This window comes from Triticum aestivum, chromosome 4D (genome assembly GCF_018294505.1).
Source record: "Triticum aestivum cultivar Chinese Spring chromosome 4D, IWGSC CS RefSeq v2.1, whole genome shotgun sequence".
NCBI classification, from domain to species: Eukaryota; Viridiplantae; Streptophyta; class Magnoliopsida; order Poales; family Poaceae; genus Triticum; species Triticum aestivum.
Genome location: NC_057805.1, coordinates 494,091,423 through 494,113,035, shown reverse-complemented (window position 1 = coordinate 494,113,035; position 21,613 = coordinate 494,091,423). Strand labels below are relative to the sequence as shown.

At 48.2% G+C, this 21,613-nt stretch overlaps 1 protein-coding gene across 3 annotated transcripts; it reads right to left on the bottom strand.

Annotated features, from left to right (window-relative positions):
• Nucleotides 1-1,225: 1,225 nt before the first annotated feature.
• Nucleotides 1,226-19,693, bottom strand: LOC123098959 (sugar transporter ERD6-like 4). 3 transcript variants are annotated; one of them, XM_044521050.1, is made up of 17 exons: nt 19,310-19,693; nt 19,130-19,219; nt 4,223-4,282; nt 4,074-4,139; nt 3,850-3,915; nt 3,676-3,751; nt 3,319-3,383; nt 3,148-3,240; nt 2,962-3,042; nt 2,794-2,878; nt 2,645-2,691; nt 2,508-2,570; nt 2,367-2,426; nt 2,120-2,185; nt 1,967-2,026; nt 1,736-1,850; nt 1,226-1,643 (listed from the first exon to the last, which is right to left on the bottom strand). In XM_044521050.1, exons 1-17 carry the CDS (start codon nt 19,556-19,558, stop codon nt 1,531-1,533), a joined length of 1,455 nt encoding a protein of 484 aa, XP_044376985.1. In that variant the 5' UTR covers nt 19,559-19,693; the 3' UTR covers nt 1,226-1,530. The 3 variants fall into 3 exon arrangements, with proteins under 3 accessions (XP_044376985.1, XP_044376986.1, XP_044376984.1); XM_044521051.1 differs by lacking the exons at nt 19,130-19,219; nt 19,310-19,693 and adding exons at nt 7,960-8,049; nt 8,158-8,752 and having other exon boundaries at nt 3,319-3,335; XM_044521049.1 differs by lacking the exons at nt 19,130-19,219; nt 19,310-19,693 and adding exons at nt 7,960-8,049; nt 8,158-8,654.
• Nucleotides 19,694-21,613: the final 1,920 nt, after the last annotated feature.

The following is a 21,613-nucleotide window of genomic DNA, read 5'->3' as shown; positions in this document are numbered from 1 at the left end:
ACCTCGACAGAGGCATCGGAAACATCTGTCTCTCAGCCACGCTGGAGGCGGACGCCGCACATTGACAGCAGGGCGACGGAAAGCAGCGGGAGTCGAGCGACGCCCTCTCGAGACGAGCTGCCAGCCTCCCAACTCATTCCCGCGTGGAGCGGGACACACAAAAACTGTTGACGCCATCTCCCGGGCGAAACATCCTCGCCAATCTCCCCAACCTGGACGGACCGGAGGCGCCTCCACGACGAGCCCGTCGCGCGCAACAGCGGCGTGCGGAGCTGAAGCAACGCATGCCATTGAAGCAACGCATGCGGTGCCAACTCCTCAGCGTGCCCCACGGGAGAGGCTGCCACAATTCACTGGTACATAGTAAGTGCATTTTAATCAATGAGTGGACATGGTAGTACAGTTACTACTCCTTCTGTCCCAAATTACTAGACACATCCGCAGTGGCGGAGCTTGAAAGAAATCTCAGGAGGGGCGAAGCTACCAAAGAAAAAACTTTGAATACAAATCTTATGATTATATAGTTAGATTTTGTAGAATGTTGAGAAACTTAGAATGAGTATATTGATCTTGTACATATTAGTTTATGAAATACATGTTTTATGTTAAGTACATAAATAAGCTACTCATAACAAAAGAAAATATACGAAAATACTATTTTTTTGCGAGAAACACCAGAATACTACTTAACCATGAATTATTGTGTTAATCACTACAGACCAGCTCTTAGTCTCTTTGCTCTTCCAAATTACATAGGAACATCTTCGTAGCTGTTCTTCTCTGTGATGTATGTATACAGTCAAGATATTGCCTAGAAATCGTCTTTAATCATTTTGTCCTAATAATCTGCAATCCTTCGGATCAGTACTTCATTTGCTAGAGTTTGTTGTCATTGTTTGTTCATGAATTTGATGTTCAAATTTAGGCTTTGCTACGGTCCATGAGAGGGAGCGTAGAATCACCGGCTAAACACATGCGGCGCCGGCGTCAGTTGATTCCTGAGCGCGGCCGCGAAAAGATGTGTGGACTGTGGTGGCATCAGGCCCAGGTTTGTCTCCATGAAGCTCCGCAATTGCACATCCGTATCTAGACAAATCTAAGACAAGTAATTCGAGACAGAGGTAATATAATATAGCAGTGCTCTCTTGCTTCTACGGACAAGGAAGGGATAGAGTGCACCGGGTGGTCTCACTTGCTTCTACGGAAAATGAAGGCATAGAGGTCCTTATCTTAGGCATATGACATTTTCTTGTTAGTCAATGTTTTATTTCCTTTGCAGGGTATCACAGTGGGAGCTGACCACCAGCTGCGCCAGCACGGAACCCAGAGAAGAGAACAGAGCATAACAATTACATGCCCCCTCTACAAAGTCATCTGAAACAATGTCTGTACAGGAATATACAGACGACAAAGTTTTTCCTTTCTTCTGTATGATTGGCCTTCATCGAGCAATCGGACTAGTAAAAAGAAGACGATGCCCGGCTTGAAGAATAATTCCGACATATATACCGCGAAGACTACCGACCGAGCTCACCGGAATGACCACTGTATCTCCTCGAGAGTTCTTCCCTTGGTCTCCGGCACCCAGAGGATGATGAACATGAGCGTGAACGTGCTCACGAGCGTGTAGCACGCAAAGGTACCTGTCGAGATCGTAAACAGACAGAAATGATCTCCGTCAGGTCTGTGTCGCGGGTCCATAATTCTACTTGAGAAAAGAGGGAAGAGTGTGAACCTCCAGCGCTCCAGCTGAGCAACAAGTTTGCTGTCATTGTTATCCCAAAGGAGGTCAGCCAGTTGGCGAGCGTCGCGAAGCTTCCCGCAAGGCTCTTGATGCTAACCGGCAGGATCTACAAACACATAAAAAGTCCAGCAGTATGGTTATGTGAATGCTCCAGTGACATGCCTAAGCCACATTAATTATGAGGTATGGTTCTATACGCAGTGTGCAGATTCACTATGTTACCTCAGACATTATGACCCATGGAATGGCGCCCATACCGAAGGAGAAGGTGATCACATAAGCCTGAACAAGTGTCAGGTTAGTATCGTGGGCACAGCTCGTGGATTTGCTATGTAAATTTTCAGACCAAACGATCTAGTTGGCGGAAGGACATACCACAATAGCAAACAAGGAGACCATGCTTAATATGTAATACATGTCAGAGTCTTGCGGAACATTGTCCTGGAACAAATAAATGATGATAATATAAGAAAAATATTTGGCAGAAGAGGCCCTGTCATAATATCACCAATCAAAAAAGATAAAATCCCCAATCCAGGTAATAGACTATCATAAGGGTGTGGTGTATGTATTCTGTATTTTATTTATACCAGTACCCTATACTAAAGAAACCTGAACATACCTTGAGAAAAAATATGACGGCAATTGCAAGAAGGCTTAGGGTCATCCCGGCAGAAGATATCTGGAAGTTGAAGCGAGAGCTAAATTATAGTTACAGACAACTACAGTAACAAACTGGTTTCAAAGAGAGGAGGAAAGTTACAATAAGTAGGATCCGTCGGCCAGCTCTGTCTAGCAACCAGGTTGTAGCTCCAGTGGCAAGAAGCTGATGATAAATGCTGTCAGCACCTTAATGTGAACTACTAAGAGACAAGAAAAGATATATATCAAGTTACACACCCCAATAGCTCCAACTCCACATGCGGCCAAGTTGCTGTTTGTAACACCTGAAGAGATTTTCATGTTAAATATAGAAGCTGAAATCGACTATAATATAACACTATAGTATTGCACTTAAGGAAATTTAATGACCAAATTCTACAGCTTGCCTGCAGCTTTGAAGATGCTGCCTGCATAAAACAGTATGGCGTTGATCCCACTTAGCTGTTGCAGTACAAGCAGGCCAATTCCAAGCTGCCAAGTTGCACCACAATTACGATTACAAAATGCAATTGCGAATTTTGGTATGAAAGGAACCAGCAAGTCAAGGAAGTTACTATCAAGGGCATGCGGAATTTCTTTTGGTTTAACTCTTGGAAACGAATTGCCGTCATTTTGTTTGCTGATGCTACCGCTGTCTGCATAATGTTAAAGCAAACATTGGTGACTACGCTGAAAGTACATCACATAGAAAGATTTGTAGTTAGTTAGTCTAGAAGGAAAAAAAAAAGGCAGGTGCTTGCCTTTATATCATTCACTTCTGAGGTGATGTCAGTATCAGATCCTCTCAAAACTTGTAGGGAGGCTTCGAAATCATCCATCTTGTTCATCTTTGCCTAGAGATTGATGCACAACAGTGGTTAATAAAAAATTCAGAATGATGCAGCACTTTGTATACATTTGCTCATACGGACCAGCCATCTTGGAGATTCTGGAATGAAGAATAGGCCAGGTATCAGTATTGTGCATGGCAAGGTTCCTAGAAGAGCCCAGAGATTTGAATCAGAAATAGTCAGAGGTTCAGAAACCAGACGCATACACATTCGCTTAAGCCCATAGTACTAGCGAAATCAGCAGAGATTGCTGACACGGTAACTTTTCCTTCAAAAGCTTAACGGAAATGTTTGCCTAGATATCCACGAATTCTAGTCATATTTGTCAACATGGCATTTACTGTTACCGATCTTGTTAGCTTCAATATTAGAGGTTAAGTGAATACTGACAGTGAAAACAACAAAGTTCAGTAACGCGTCGGCACTTAGCCATGTTACCTATCAGCGCAAGCATCCTCCAAGGAACAAGCATGCCGAGCACATAGGCCAACACCATCCCAAGTGTTACAGACAACTGCAGAATGAACAATTGCACAATGAGTCCACTCCAGCATAGACAAGCTAATAGGTCTTTATGAGAATAAGACAAGGTCCTTGGGAGGATAGGCCTACCGGGTTCACACAGCCTAGAGCGCCCCTCTTGTTCCGAGGAGAAATCTCTGCTATGTATACAGGCACCTGTATAAATCACAGATCAAGACTAAGCATGTTAACTAGCCCACAATGGGATGATCAACTTTGTTCCCACAATACTGACATCCTGTATAAGCAGATAGACTGCGTGCATAGATCCTCTATGCAAAGAATAAGCAGGCACAGAGTGCTGTTAAACGAACCGTGTAGGATATGATACCAACACCAAATCCTTCAAGCAATCGCCCCGTGTACAGAAAGGTAGTATCCTGTAAAACAAACGCCGACAAGTGTCAACGTTCAGAAGCAGCAAACGGTGAAACTAAGTTCCGGAAAAAAGGTATTGTCGTACTTTTGCCAAGGAGATCGCGAGCCAGCCGAGGATGTTAGGAACAGCAGCAATCATCAACGCCTGGAAAATCAATTCGCAAGCTTGTTAGGGCTCAAGAGAAGATCATTAGTACGGTCAGGTACTGAAACATTGCGAACATACGACCAACATACTGAGGTTTGACACAGCAACAAGAGGATTTGGCAATAAACCACCGCGACGGGGATCGACTTTGCAGAAAAGAACTCTATTTTTTCCGGCAAAAAACCACCGGTCTACCATAATGTTTTTTGCAAGAAGCACTGATTGCTCGCTGAACGGTCTGTGGTGTGTGATGTTCTTTCTGACGCAAGGGGCGACGATGGCCAAGGCCAAATAGCCGTTAGGCATTTTCACGAACACCTCGCGTGCGCGCCAGCGCCAGCGCCTGGGAGGAACACCGGCCGAAACCCGGACGAGGGCATCCTGCTGAGCGGAAATCACGCCCCTCCGTCACCGCAGCGAGCTCCAGCACGCGAGCGGCTGGCCGGCTGCTGTCAGGAGGAGCAATCCTGTCCCGCACTGCATCGGCAGCGGCGACCACGTCGTCCTCGTCCTGGGATACTTCGGAGCCTTCGGTCGCGGAGGGATTTTGATGGTTTGGCCCAGGATTGTGGCAGTGAAGGGTGGATCCGAACCCCAGTCATTTCGAAAGGGGCAAATTATCAAATGGGAAGCCTTTTTTGACGATGAATCAAATGGGAAAGTAAAGCGTGACAAATGATTCGCGGGTATTTAGAGGAAAACACTCCACATTTAGGGTGGGTTTGGCATAAAACCACGGGTTACATTTTCTGCCAAAAAAAGATTGCCATGTCCAACTACAGTTTTTGTTGTCGGTAAAAGCATCAATGTCTCGCTAGCTAACCGCTCTATGACGTCGTTTCTGAAGTGCGAAGTCCGTCGGTGATAGTTTTTCGGCAAAAAAGAATGATAGCCAATGAAAGGTTTGTACCAAGGCGACCCCAATTGTAATGGTTTTCTGCGAAATACTCCACCAATAGTGAAAGATCTTCGTTCATTCCAATCCTTGACTGCAGATGATATATACTGTTAGATGCAGGGTTTGAAATCAAAGATGTGTGTGCGAAAATTTGGCATAGGGGAAGTTTAGTCCAGCCTTGCGATGTGCGACTATTGCCAACTGGGAGCAACTCCTTTCTTATGGTTCGTCGTTTTGCTTTATCCACATATAAATTGTCATGCATACTAATGATTGGATAAACATGCATGCCTCATATGATTATTACATAGCACACACACGAAGAAATCTCCGGGGGAGTTACTAAAACTTAGGCAACCAAAATCGTGCTGCTAAAGAGTTGTTATGGCAAAAGTGTCTTTAAAGAGAGACACATCTTTTCACCGAGAGACTCGCCTCATTCACATCTATGAACCAACATCACTCTCACGGTGCTCGTCTTCATCAAGGAAGACGAGAACACAATAGTAGACTCTGGATGTTCCCTGACGATCGGCAGTGTACAGGGGTAGCCAAGTCATAATGTTTTAGAGAAAGTGCTCGGCACGACGGCTCCATCTTCTTACTAGCTCGGCTTCGTCTTCATCCACTGCTTCCTCGACCACACCACCTCTTCATCACAAACCCCGTCATAAGAAATTCCACCTTGCGGCCGATTATTTTGTACTAGATATGGTTGTTGTCTAGATTTTTTTAAACTAGGCTTATCTAGTTGTAGATGGCATGGTAGTTTAGTTTTGTATGTATGCTATATTAATTGTGGTAGACCCATCTATGTCACCCTTATCATTGACTAGATTCTTAATTTTCTTTATACTAGCTAAACATGATTTTCAGCATATACAAGTGTTAACCTCATGAACCTCAACAGGTGAAACTCCAATGTAGCGGATCGTGGAAGCAAAGGACCACCTTCTGGAGCCCATAATCTCGCTTTAGCCAAAGGAAAAGTGGCCAACTTTTGATGTGCAAAATTCCTCCCACTTGCACGATTAGACTTACCAAGTTGGGTGGCGGGTAGGATCTTAGGGACAGGGATAGCATCGGGCCGGAACAAAGGACTTGAATATAAATCTTGCACGATTAGACTTACCAAGTTGGGTTGCGGGTAGGATCTTAGGGACAGGGATAGCATCGGGCCGGAGCAAAGGACTTGAATATAAATCTGACAAAAGGCTATGATTGGGTATGTTTTATCCTGATCGAACACATGGTAATTAATCGTTGCAGCATGATAATTTGTTGGTCGATCTTTTACGCTACATGCCAATTTTTACTGTAAGAACATGGAAGTCCTACACACAAGCATGGCAACTTTATCTGTTTTCGCTTGGCAAATCTGATCGTCTAAAAATATAACGTCAGACTTCTAGCATTTCTGAGAACAAAAGTCCTTTCTACTCCATCCGTCCCAAAATGTAAGACGTTTTTGAGACCTAGTGTAAGCCTAAAAAACGTCTTACATTTTGGGACAGAGGGAGTAGCTTTTTTGCCCTTCAACTTGGTATCACTTGCTGTTTATGTCTCCACCAATCATTTCATGAGAAATGCCTGGCCAAGAATTAAACCTGAACATTATTGCTCGCACCTAAACTTTGTGCTCTCTTCCACGGCCTACGTGCCTCATCATCGATGCTATTGAAGTGTCACATCATGACGATATAGGCTCCGTACATGCTCATCAAGATATAACCAACCAGTTGCTTGTAGGAGTACTATGTTCATTAAAAATGCTAAACCTGTACTCGTACTAGATATGGTTGTTTGTATGTATATTCATTTTTAAAATGCATTATTTCCTTCCGTCACGGCGTCGCCCTCGGCAACAGTGCAACTCCGGCAGCGGTGGCCAGCCACGTCGCCCATCTCTACTCCACCGTACACCGCGGTGCCGACCCTCATCAGTGATTGACGTCCTCCTCCAGCAATAATTCAACTTTTTTGGAGGAATAATTCATTGGCGCTGCGCAGTAAGTGCAGGATTAATTGGAGGCCAGTGGTGGTACGCGCGCAGCAGTACGTGTGGGGCGCGCGCATGCATGCCACACTGACACTGTTGTTTTTCGGTGCAGCTCGTGAGACCGTCTTGGACACTAGTCGACTGTGATGCCGAGAAGAAAAGCCTCGACATAATTTATTTGTGTCGATGATTGATAAGAATCTCCGCCTCTCGGACAATGTAATTAAGTTTAGCATGAGTAGATCTCATCCATTTCGTTCTTTTTGCTGCTGCTCTAAATAGTAAAAATAGATGGATTGCACGCAAGAGTGCATTGCTATTTGGGATGGGAGTATCTATCAACAAAGGGAATGACATTGACCCTTCTTTAAAGTTGAGGGGACAAGTCGCAAACCGGTCGATCTCGCAATGAAATACTGCTTGCAACCAACAATAATAGCTGCGTAGAAAAAGACATATGGGGTTTAAGAAGGCCAGGGAGAAATATCTGTGTAGCGTGCTCTAAATACGAAGGTTGGACGCCTCTTTTTGGAGCCTTCTTCATGACATACGGGGTGCAAGAAGGCTATGACGGCTGTTTTTTGTGCATGGTAACACATGTTGATGGGGCGATCGATGACGACTTTATTAAGTGAGTTTTTGCCCTCTCAAAGCTTCATATTGGGAGTTAGGCCGAGGCATATACGGAGACTTGACTTTGAGGCAGACGGGTCGATCTCACATGGAAATACTACGTGCGTAGAGAAAGACGGATAGCCTAAGTAAAAAAAGTCTCACCCCTTTGTGGCCGACGTGCTCCACCATCTGGCCGCTGGCGATGGCGCCCACCATGGCGCCGATGTTGGAGAGCGAGCCGAACACCGAGAACTGTAATTGGCCAGCGTCGTCGGTCAGTCACTAGTAGGATTCCGGGCCAGGCCAGCGCGGTGGCAACAGTAAACAAAGATGGGCGATGGAATCAAGGATGATGATGACCTCGGAGATGGAGAGGCTGAGGTCGCGGGTGATGGCGTCCTGGGTCGGCGAGGAGAAGCCGCCGGTGAAGCCGAACTGGATGGGGCCGAGCGCCACGATGAGCGTGCAGAGCAAGGCGGACACGTGGGTCTCGCGGATGATGGCCATGGAGGAGGCCCCCGCCGTGAGGCTCGACCCCATCTTGTACCAGCTCCCCGTGTTCACCAGCAGCGGCTTCCGCATGTCCATGTCGTCGTCGCTCTCCTGCCCTCCGCCGTCTCCGCCCTTGCCGTTCATGGCGGCCCTGGCTGATGGACGAGAGAGAGAGAGAGAGAGAGAGAGAGAGAGCGCGGGGGGAGGGAGGGATGAAGAAGAAGAGGATGTCGACTTTGAAATGGGGAGAGGTGATGGGATGGGATGGGCTCGTCTCTAAGGTAGCTTGTTCGCAGACGTACATCTACAACGTATGGGAGTTGCTTGGCTTCCTTCCACAAGGCGCGGCCGAGTACATGTGCGCAGCAGCTGCACAGCTGAAAAGTCAAAGGCCTACCTACGGTAAGGTCTTGTCTTTCGGTTGGGCATAGTGTTATTCCCGCGCACGTGCTATTCTGCACCGCAAGCATTATTCCACTAACCATTTCCATCCTGATGGGACAATTAGCTGGGTACAAGAGCCTGTTCTGATCACATCATCCTTGTCTTCCAAGCACCGGATTTGATTTGCTTTCCTACAACTACAATCTCATACCCAAGAAAAGCTTAGGGTTCCTTTGCCTTCCGTCGGCGCCGCCTCGTCCTCGATGGCCTTAGGGCCATGGCGGCGCGGTGGATCCCGGCCCTTACTGACGGGGGGCTCCGTTTTTAGATGATCTTCCAAGCACCGGATTTGCTTTCCTTTCCTACAATCTCATACCCAATGCTTCACTGGTACTACGTAGTTAGGGTGCACTTGGTAGTACAATTATTATTATTTTTTGCTTCTACGGAGAAGAAGGGCTAGAGTGTACGCGATGGTCTCAGTATTTTTTGACATGTAAGCGATGATCTTACTTGCTTCCAAGGAGAAGGAATGTGCTGGAGTCTAAGTGATGGTCCTTATTTTTGGCATCTGATTTATTTTTCTTGTTAGTCGGTGCGATCTTACTTACAGGTCTCGCCGGTAGCCTTATTTTAGACATGGACTAATCTCTCTCTATCTTGTTTCTTGAGAGAACCCACATGCACTCCTCCCGGCAACCATTGACTATCCCTATTGTTTTCAGGTTTCGATTGTCCAACTGGAAAAGCAATCACATGCATGTTTCCTCTTCCATGATCTATGCGCAACGTATGTTAGACTGACGATGTTGTGACGATTGCTTTGACACCCACATGTGATTGGTAGTTTGAATTATCCCGGGGCGGCGGTACACTTGGGCTAATAAAAGTCCGGTGCCGACATACGAGAAACTCGTTAGGGTACATAATGGAAATTAAAGTTTTCTCTCGTGACTGTGCGTGCTCCCTAGAGCGTATTGAGACACTTTATGGCCATGTGCCCATTATTCCTGATTCTAACTCTACTAGCTCCCCCGCTACTCGCCCCTCATTCAAATTTGAAACGGGATGGTTACAACGGGTTGACTTTGTAGACTTAACTAAGAATGTATGGGAAGGCCCACCGTTGTCGGATGCCTATTCATCGAATTTTTAAACCGTGGCTACTAGGCAATTCCTATCTGGATGGGCGAAACATACCAGTGATATGTAAAAAAAAGCAACACCTTACCACTATTCTTGATGACATCGATAACATTGTTGAGGCATGCACTTTGTCTCGTCAGGAGATTGATATGAAAAAGCAATCCAATGAGCAAATTGCACATCTAGTGCTAGAAGAGGAAATCAAGTGGGACCAAAGATCCAAAGCCCAATTCATTTTTAAGTGAGATAACAATACACGATGTTTCCATATGGTCACCAATGGGCGGCATGGGAAGAAGCGTATTTTTAACCTGGATGTCGGACGGATCGCGGGTTAGGCAGAGTTGGAGTTGAAACGATATATCACCGGTTCTTACAAGTCTCCGTTTGGGGCTTCAGAAGGAGGGAACTTCACACTCAGCGAGACCCAAACAGATGATATCTCATAAGTTAACGACAGATGAGAATGATATCCCCACATACATATGTGAATGATATCCTAGCCTCGAAAGCTAAAGTCAATGATATGCTTCTTTCTATGGAACATTAACCTTGATGAGGTTAGGAATCTGAAACTCTTGCTTTTAACTTTTGAGCAAATGTCAGTCTTGTTAGAACAAATCCGAGGCGCTCCGTCGATCTACCGAGGACCAAGCAATCACACCAGCACGACACCGAGATTTGTTAACGAGGTTCACCGATATGGCTACATCCCCGGGTCATTACTACGGGCGCTCCTCCCCACGACACCGTCACAATACGGCACCCTGGCCGCCCGGGCGCCGGCACACGCCCCTGGTTCCCCCCTGTGTGCCTGTGCTATTATGTTGGCATAGGTTATATCGTGTGTCTACCCTCGCTATATATGAGAGGTCTAGGATACAAGTGTCCTATTAGGACACAACTCCTACCCTGTCTACACACAGTACAAAACCAAGTCCAACTGTAACCTACCTTATACAATAATATTCGACATAATTCTAACAAGTCTCAAGATTAACTTCCATTAAACTGAGTTGTTATGTTTCGGAGAAGCCAAAGAGGCGGGTGCACAATACACTAACCTAATTGGTTGCACACAATGCCAATTTCTATTAAATATTTTGGCATTCGATTCATTATCGCCATCTCACTAATACGGAGCGAGAACATGTCCTAGACTGCTTAGAGAAACAATTGAGAAGTTGGAAAGGCAAGGCGCTCTCCATTCGAGGACGTTCGATGTTTTCACATACATAAGTGAAAACATCATTTGTTCATGGAGTCTTCGAACTCTGCTCCCTCCTATTAATTATCTTGTCAATCATATTTTTTGTCTACGCAAATTTAATTGCATTTATACAAGGTGGGAGTAGATTTAGAATTCTATTAATGGTAGTATACACATGAGTTTTGACATACACAAGTGTCGACCTGATGAACACCAAAGGGTTAGACTCCAGCGTCCAAAAAAGGTTTCCCCCCGCTTTGTATTCCAAAGCAACCAACACCATACACATAGCATTGCTGGGGCAAGCAGCACGTCAAGCCCAAAAGAAAAAAGAAGAAACAAATGTCAACAACGGCAACTCGACAAAGTGCGGATGACCCGCCACTGCTGCGTCCTCCAGAAACAAACCGCCACAGCCCGAGTCTCCGATCCACCGCATACCAAGTAGCACCTTCAAAAAGGGATTTGGCGCCGACGACGCTACTTCCCGAACGTGTCCTAGGGTTTCCTCCGGTAGGCGGAGGGAGGTGGGGGATGGCTACCACCAACACCCTCCAGGAAGGAATGGTGGCACCCGCCGGTGTCACCGCATCGGAGCCGGACGAACCAACAAGGATTTCTCCCGTACTCCAAACCCCACCGCCCAACCGGAGCCAACTAGCCAAACCACCGCCCAACACCATGCGCCATCGCGGTTGTGCCGCCACCCACGCTGTCTCACTGCGAACACCAACACGAGGCCATGAAGACCGGAGAGAAGTGCCAAGCAACGGGAGCAGCAGCACCGAAGCCGAGCGGGAGGAAACCACCTCCACCGCTGTCGCGCGAGAGGCCCGCGCCTCCAGCACCTTTGCAGTCGCCGTCCCGACACGACAGCAAGGCATATCAGGCCACCCCTGGCACGGCAGGCCCGAAACGGGCCCACTAAGCCCCGCGACCACGCTGTAGCAGGCTGGCGTCGGCGCCGCCAGCACCCAGCCGCTCATCGCCGCTCCCCCGCCTCCCGGAAGTCACGCCGCAGACCCGCCCGCCGCCGGCCCGCCCAGGACCATATGGGCCCGTAGGGCCTAGATCTGGGCCGAGCGGCCGCCACCAGGTCGCGCCGCCCCGCCGCCAAAGACGACGACGCCGCCCAGCTGCCCGCCCGTGCCGCGCCGGGGAACCCCGCCGCCACTCGGACCATCGCCGCCTAGGAGCACCCCCCGTGTAGCTCCGCCCCGCACTAGAAAGCCACCGGGAGGGGAAGGTCAAGGGCGGCCGCCACCAGCGTCCCCGGGGCAAGGCCGGCCGCTGGCGCCAGCGCCAGCGGCGGGGAGGAAGGGCAGGCCGACGCGCGGCCGGTCGTGAAGGAGGCGACGTGGTCGCGAAGGGACCAGAATTAGAGTATTACCGGTTCGCAGTCGTTAGACTCCAAAGTAGCGGATCGTGCAAGCAAAGCACCACCTTCTGGAGCCTTTAGCGAAAGAAAAATGTCGAGGTTTTGATGTGCAAAATCCCACCCACTTTATTCAACTGCACCTTATTCGGCTTGAGATAGATGGGTGATCCGCGCACTTGTGCTACTAGCTTTATTACACGATATCTATCCTGTAGTTTTTCCCCTCTTCAACTTACTATCGGTAATGTTTACTATGTTTCCACCAATTTTTTTAGAAATGGAGGAGGACCCCCGGCCTCTGCATCTGGACGATGCATGCAGCCACTTTATTAATTATTCACACAAGACCTTACAAAGTTATACAACAGTTAGACTGAAGCCACCGTCTAGGCAACAAAAGTGTCGCTACTCCTATCCAAGTGATGAAGGGATGCTGATAGTCTGGGCCTAGTGTTGGAAATATGCCCTAGAGGCAATAATAAATGGTTATTATTATATTTCTTTGTTCATGATAATTGTCTATTGTTCATGCTTTTATTGCGTTATCCGGAAATCGTAATACATGTGTGAATATATAGACCACAACGTGTCCCTAATAAGCCTCTAGTTGACTAGCTCGTTGATCAACAGATAGTCATGGTTTCCTGAGTATGGACATTGGATGTCATTGATAACGGGATCACATCATTAGGAGAATGATGTGATGGACAAGACCCAATCCTAAGCATAGCTCAAAGATCGTGTAGTTCGTTTGCTAGAGCTTTTCCAATGTCAAGTATCTTTTCCTTAGACCATGAGATCGTGCAACTCCCGGATACCGTAGGAGTGCTTTGGGTGTGCCAAACGTCACAACGTAACTAGGTGACTATAAAGGTACACTACGGGCATCTCCGAAAGTGTCTGTTGAGTTGGCACGGATCGAGACTGGGATTTGTCACTCCGTATGACGGAGAGGTATCTCTGGGCCCACTCGGTAATGCATCATCATAATGAGCTCAATGTGACTAAGGAGTTAGCCACGGGATCATGCATTACGGTACGAGTAAAGAGACTTGCCGGTAACGAGATTGAACAAGGCATTGGGATACCGACGATCGAATCTCGGGCAAGTAACGTACCGATTGACAAAGGGAATTGTATACGGGATTGATTGAATCCTCGACATCGTGGTTCATCCGATGAGATCATCATGGAACATGTGGGAGCCAACATGGGTATCCAGATCCCGCTGTTGGTTATTGACCAGAGAGGCGTCTCGGTCATGTCTGCATGTCTCCCGAACCCGTAGGGTCTACACACTTAAGGTTCGGTGACGCTAGGGTTGTAGAGATATTAGTATGCGGAAACCCGAAAGTTGTTCGGAGTCCCGGATGAGATCCCGGACGTCACGAGGAGTTCCGGAATGGTCCGGAGGTAAAGAATTATATATAGGAAGTCCAGTTTCGGCTACCGGGAAAGTTTCGGGGGTTATCGGTATTGTACCGGGACCACCGGAAGGGTCCCGGGGGTCCACCGGGTGGGGCCACCTATCCCGGAGGGCCCCATGGGCTGAAGTGGGAAGGGAACCAGCCCTTAGTGGGCTGGGGCGCCCCCCATGGGCCTCCCCCTGCGCCTAGGGTTGGAAACCCTGGGGGGGGGGGGGGGCGCCCCACTTGGCTTGGGGGGGAAGCCACCCCCCTTCCCCCTTTGGCCGCCGCCCCCCCTTGGAGATCTGATCTCCCAGGGCCGGCGCCCCCCAGGGGTCCTATAAATAGTGGGGGGGAGGGAGGGCAGCAGCACCACAGCCCCTGGCGCCTCCCTCTCCCCCTGCAACACCTCTCCCTCCCGCAGAAGCTTGGCGAAGCCCTGCCGGGATCCCGCTACTTCCACCACCACGCCGTCGTGCTGCTGGATCTCCATCAACCTCTCCTTCCCCCTTGCTGGATCAAGAAGGAGGAGACGTCGCTGCTCCGTACGTGTGTTGAACGCGGAGGTGCCGTCCGTTCGGCACTCGGTCATCGGTGATTTGGATCACGACGAGTACGACTCCATCAACCCCGTTCATTGGAACGCTTCCGCTCGCGATCTACAAGGGTATGTAGATGCACTCCCTTCCCCTCGTTGCTACTATACTCCATAGATGGATCTTGGTGATGCGTAGAAAAAATTTTAAATTCTGCTACGATCCCCAACACCCAGTACCAAATGGACCTCGCAGCCAAACCTAACATCTAAGACCTGAGGTCCCAACCAGGACGCCTGCCGGGTATGGGTCACCTACCAGTCCGGCGCACTCCTCAACCAGGACGCCTGCCGGGTCTGAGGCCGCCGCAGCCACCTGCCACCAATCCATCTTCAGATCTATACTGCTGCATCTACCTTGCCCGGTCTAGCTGCCGTCGACGCCACCACGACGCCAGACCGCGTCACCCTCCTGCGCGAGTCCATCTCCGCGCATCGGACGCAGAGTCACCACAGCGCCATGCCGCCGAGACCCGCCGCCATCAATGAGTGAGATGCCGCAATGCTCCACCAAAGAATCCGTCCTCTGGTCTTGCATCCAGTCGCTGCTCAAAAAACGATGCCCCCATGAGGGAAAACGACGCCAAAAGCATCGCCATCGTCCGATCCGGGAACTCCGGATCTAGGTTTTCACCCAGAGCAGCGCAAGCAAGTCGACATAAGCTGCAGAGGCGATGTCTTCAACAAGATAACGACGCGAAAACGCCGCCATCGCCCACCATGACCCGAGTCATAGCACGGTTTTCACCGGCAGCCTCGTCTCCCCACTCTATGCCGCGACTGGATGCGAGAATCCACAACCATCTAGCCGACCACCTCCGGCGAAGAAGATGGCCACCACCACCACGCCCAGGGCCGGAGCCCCCGACGTCCTCGTGTCGCGTGCCTAGTCCAGAGGCCGCTTGCCGCGCCGGAACAAAGGATGCGCACGACGGCTCGAGGAACCACCATCCAGATCCGAAAGGGATCCAGATCGGACACCATAGCCGCCGACGTGATCTCTTCATCGCCGCCGCCAGCACGACAACCCTGGTCGCCACCGGCCTGCGCCACCGCCCTTGAATCGGCTGGAGTGGGTCGCCGCCACCCAGATCCGATCGCCGCCCGAGGAAGATTGCCGCCGCCGCCGCTGCGGCCCGCAGGCTTAGCCTGCGATGCCCTCGGCGGTGGCGGCGGGAGGAGAGGGAGGCCCGCGGGAAGGAGAGGGAGGCCCGGCGGGGAGGCCCCGGTGCTGCGCGGCGCCGCCGCACAAGGGGAGGAGGTCACGGGAGGAGGGGACGAGGGGAGAAGGGGCATTAAATAAAGAAAAATGTTTCACCAAGAATTAAATAAATCTAAACATTATGCCTCCCATCCAAACTTTGTGTTGTCTTCCTCGACCTGCCTCATGCATGAATCATGATTGCGTTATTTAATGTCACATCGCATCACGACGCTATAGGCTTCAGTATCTGTACGCACATGCTAGTTATAGATAACTAGCTATTTGTTTAATTATATGCCCGTTTTAAAATGATTAACTAACTACTTATTCGTATGTTCATGTTTAAAAAATGTCAAAACCCTCTCTTTCTATCATTATTTCCTTCACTCACCGGCACCGCGTCGCCTTCGGCAACAGTGCAACTCCGGGAGCGAGCGGCGGTGCGTTCGCCCAGGTCGATTCTCGGCCGGTCTCTATTCTATCGTACAATGTGGTTTTGACGTCTCATCCTCTTGGCGAGCGACCTGCGGGGTGCGGACCCGCCGTGATGGCAGCATCCTCAGCAACAATTCATTCAAGCTGCTGCAGCAGAACAGCCCATAATTCATTCAAGCTAGCTGCTGCAACAGTACGTGTGCTGTGGTGTGGGGTGTGCGATGCCACACTCTTGTTTCAGTCGACGGTGAAACCATCTTGGCTTTGGACATTGGTCCAGTCGACGGTGACGCCGAGAAGAAGAAAGTCCCGACATATAGTATATGGTACTCCCTCCGTCCCAAAATAAGTGTCTCAACTTTATACTAACTTTAGTACAAAGTTGTACTAAGCTTGAGACACTTATTTTGGGACGGAGGGAGTAGTATCGTCTTGGACCGACCAACCGCGTCTATGCCCGACCTTATCTAACATAACAATATATTACATGATCTAGCGTATATCACATGAGGTATGTGGTGATAGCTGGCTGTATAATTTATATGTGTTGATAAGAACCTCCGCCATTGAGATGTTAACATGATTATGTCTAGATTGAGCAAGCTCATCCACTTTTTCTGTTGCTTTAAATGGTAAAAGTTGATAGATTGCTCGAAAGACTGCACTGATGTTTGTTACATGGAATGGAAGTATCCATCAACAAAAAGGATTGACATCGACCCTTCTAAATTGTGGGGGGACAAGTGGCGAACCGGTCGATCTCGCAATGAAATACCACTTACAACTAACAGTAGCTGCATAGAACAAGACAAGCAGGCCAAGGAAAAATATCCATGGAGGGTCCTCTAGACATAAAGGTTGAACCCCTTTCTTTTGGAGTGTTCTTCAAAACATATGGGGTGCGAGAAGGTGATAACGACTCTACAAAGTGCATGCACAAGTGTCTGACCTCGGAATTTTATTAGTGGCAGGATACGCATGATTTTCAACATACACAAGTGTCGACCTCATGAACCTCAAAAGGTCAAACTCCAATGTAGCAGATGGTGCAGGCAAAGCACCACCTTCTGGAGCCCATAATTTCACTTTAGCGAAAGAAAAATGTCCAGCTTTTGATGTGTGCAAAATTGCGCCCATCTTTTTCTTTGAACAGGAAATTCCACCCACTTTATTCAACCACACCTTATTCAACTTGGGCAAGATGGGTGATCCGCGCACTTGCGCTGCTAGCTTTACTACTACACGATGTCTATCTTATAGCTTTTTCCCTCTTCAACTAGCTGCCTCTCTCATTATTGTTTATGTTTCTACCAATATATTCACGAAAAACTCCTCGCAAGAATAAATAACAAATCCAAACTTTGTGCTCTTTTTTTTCCGGATGCTTTGTGTTCTCTTCCTTGACCTGCCTCATGATTGAAGTTATTGTGCATGACACCACATCATGACGCTATAGGCTTCCATAGGTACATGCTAGGCATAGATATAACCAGCTAGTTGTTTATATATGTCCATTTTAAAATGATTAGCTAACTACTTATTCGTATGTTCATTCTAAGAAAATGCTAAAACTCTCTCTTTCTCTCATTATTTCCTTCACTCAAAGGCGTCAGCTTCGGCAACAGTGCAGCTCCGGCAGCGCGTGGTGGCTCGTTGGGCCACGTCGATCTCCGGCCGTCTCTATTCTATTGACGTCTCGTTCCCTTGGCGAGCGACCTGCGCACCCTCCCTCGGTGATGGCAGCATCCTCAGCAATAATTCAATTTTTTTTGTGGGAAGTCAGCAATAATTCAGTGAATCTGCTGCAGCAGAGCAGCCCCATAATCCACCTACTACCACTGTAGCACACAGTATTCTGGCTGCAGGATTGATTTACTGTTATTGTAGGCTAGCTAGTAACGTGGTGCAGCATGCAGTACGTCTGGTGTGGGGCGTGCGCGCATGCATGCATGCATGCCAACGCTTTTGTTTCTTGTGCTGCAGCAGCTGCTCGTGAAACCAGCTTTGCTCTAATTCAAACATATACAGCTTGCTCAATAAAAATACACAACAGAGTCCTGCTGTTTTTCTCAAAAAGAAGAAATTAAAGTATACCGTCTTGGACCGACCGACCGACTGACCGCGTCCAAGTTCTTGTCTAACATACTCCCTCCGGTCCTTTTTACTCCATGTATTAGATTTGTGTCAATTCAAACTCTATAAAGTTTGACCAAATTTATTTTAAAAAATATCAACATCTATAATAATAAATATATATACTATGAAACTACATTTCATGATGAATATAACAATATTGATTTGGTATTCGAATGTTGAAACTTTTTTCTATAAGTTCAGTCAAAGTAGAGATACTTTGACTCCGAAAGAAACTTATATGCAGACTAAAAAGGGCCGAAGGGAGTATATTACATAAGGATGAGGAACGTGCGTGGTAGCTGGCCTGGCTGTCTAATTTATCTTTGTTGATAAGAACCTGAACCTCCCCATTGAGATGTTGGCATGATTGAGTCTATCTAGATTGAGAAACCTTATCCATTTGTTTTTTTTTGTTGCTTTAAATGGTAAGAATAGACCGATTGCTCAAAAGATTGCAGTGCTATTTGTTACATGGACTGGAAGTATCCATCAACATACAGGATTGACACCGACCCTTCTAAAATGTGACGTGAGGGGACAAGTTGCAAACCGGTCGATCGCGCAATGAACTACTGCTTACAGCCAACAAAAGATGCCTAGAAGAAGCAAGAAGGTCAAGGGAGAAAATATCTATGGAGGGTCCTCTGGACAAAAGCCTCTTTTTGGAGCGTTGTTCAAAGCTTACGGAGTGCGAGAATGCTCTTTTTTTTTTTGAAACTCGAGTGTGAGAATGCTCTACTAAGCGTGTATTTGCCTCCTCAAAGCTTCATATTGACACTTATTATGAAAGGCCGGGGCATTACGGTGACTCTGCTAGAGTTGCTCTAAGCTTAACTTTGAGGCAAACACGGTGCAAACGGGTGGATCTCACAATGAAATACTACTACGTGCGGCAAACATTGACTGCGTAGAAGAGAACGGACAGGGCTAAGTAAAAAAATCTGACCCCTTTGTGGCCGACGTGCTCCACCATCTGGCCGCTGGCGATGGCGCCCACCATGGCGCCGATGTTGGAGAGCGAGCCAAACACCGAGAACTGCAAGTAGCCAGCGTCGTCAGTCACTAAGATTCCAGCGACAAGAGTAAACAAAGATGGCCGGGCGATGGAATCAAGGATGATGATGACCTCGGAGATGGAGAGGCTGAGGTCGCGGGTGATGGCGTCCTGGGTCGGCGAGGAGAAGCCGCCGGTGAAGCCGAACTGGATGGGGCCGAGCGCCACGATGAGCGTGCAGAGGAATGCGGAGACGTGGGACTTGCGCATGGCGTACCACCAGCTCCCCGTGTTCACCAGCAGCGGCTTCCGCATGTCCATGTCGTCGTGGTCGCTCCCGCCGCTCTCGTGCCCTCCGTCGTCTCCGCCCTTGCCGTCCATGGCGGCCCTCGCCAGTGGACCAGAGAGAGAGAGAGAGAGAGTGAAGAAGAAGAAGAAGAAGAAGAAGAAGAAGAAGAAGAAGAAGCGGAGGAGGAGGAGGTCGACTTTGAAGTTTGAAATGGGGAGGGGTGGGTGGGATGGGGGTCGGCTCGTCTCTGGTTTCCAGACGTACAACGTATATGTGGTTGGCTTTCCTTCCACAAGGCGCAACAGAGAGAGCATATATGCGCTGGGCTGTAAAGTCAAACGCCTACAGTCTCTAAAACAAGAAAGTTCTTCTCTTTCGGTTGTGCATTATTCCCTGGTGCTATATGCTACTTTTTCGGATTCAAAAAAAACTTTTTCCGATATGCTAGTACTATGTATATTCTGCAGGCTGCGACTTCAGTGCTTGTGCCCAACTAACCCATTTCCCTCTTGATGGGACAATTGCAGGTGCAGAGTACAACAAGTTGTTCTGATCACCATCGTCCTTCCAAGTACCGGATTTGCCTTCCTACAATCCTTCACTGGTACTCCCTTCGTTCGGAATTATTTGTTGCAGAAATGGATCCGTAGTTAGTGCAGCTTTAGCAATGAGTACACTTGGCGGCAGTACGGTTACTACATATACTATACTACTTTGACGTTCTCGTGCTTCTACAGAGAAGAAGGGCTAGAGTGTACGCGATGGCCTCTTTATTCTTTGACAGGTACGCGACGATCTTACTCGCTTCTAAGGAGAAGCAAGCGCCAGAGTCTATGTGATGGTCCTTATTTTATTTTAGGCATCTGGCATTTTCTTGTTAGTCGGTGCCATCTTACTTGCGGGTTTCGTGAGTTGTCTAAAATATTTTAGACATGTGGTGTTCCATAAGTAATGGCCGCCACATCCACATGGACTCCTCCTGGCAACAGTTGACCATTCGTGTTGATTTTAGGTTTTGAGTGGCTTACAAGAGAAAGGGATCATATGCATGGTTGCTCCATGGTCTTCGTGCAAATATGTTTTAGAGGAGTACTCGTTTTAGACTGTCGGTACAACCGACAATGCTTTTTAGTGGGGACTTTATTTTCTATCTTTAGGCGAAGATAAAGCCCGTATAATTGGGAAAGGAGAGCTGAATTACGCGATGGCCACACAACCAACGCCCAGTGGCGACCCCGGCAGGAAACAAGTACGGCCATTAGTAAGCTGTATGGGGTAAATCTTCTCAAGTCACAAGGACTAATGTAGAAAATTTAGAAAACCAAAGGGGTGTCATAAAAAAGTTCTAGGGTCAACCAACCCCAAAGCCTACACGTAGCTCTGCCACTGCCAACATCAGAATGCGTGCACACACACACAGAGAAACATGCAGTCTCGAAAAGTCCTACCAAAGTGAACTCCAACATGCAATGACAATCATCATCACCAATGACAACACCTGGACTGTGAAAAAAGCGCTTCAACAACAACGCCTCTAAGGAAGGAACAACGCGTGAGCATTGCCATCGCTAGATCTACCTACGGATGCTAGATCATGAATTTTCACCCTGAAGAGGGAGTTCTAGCAAACTCTAGACAATGCCTCCGACAAGGAGATGATGTGAAGCACCAACACTGCCAGGAATAAGTAGAGCATGCCACACCTAGCGTTTTCGCTCTGGAGTTCGAGACCCTATGATCAAAAGCACCACCAAACTTGAGCCATCATGCGGTTGCCCCCACTTTCAAGTCAGAGCGTCTCACCTCGACAACAGTACATGCTCACAACCCTTATGTGGACATCACCACACAACTGGGCATAAAACGTATATGAGGAGTAGATCAGAGCACACCCACTAGCATCAACAAGGTCACCGACGCTCAGCCCACTCAAGGGTTCAACCAGTGTCGAAGAAACGATGACTTAAACTATGGCATGAAAGTCTTCCTCGTCGCCTTTAGACATAGTGGAAGTCCGTCAGTTGTCGCCAATTCGCCGATGTCGATCTCAACCCGTATCTATTCTATCGTCATCCCATCCACTGTGGCTTAGTGCCTTGTTCTCCTGGCGAGCGACCTGCGGACCCTCGGTGTTGTCCTATGTTAAC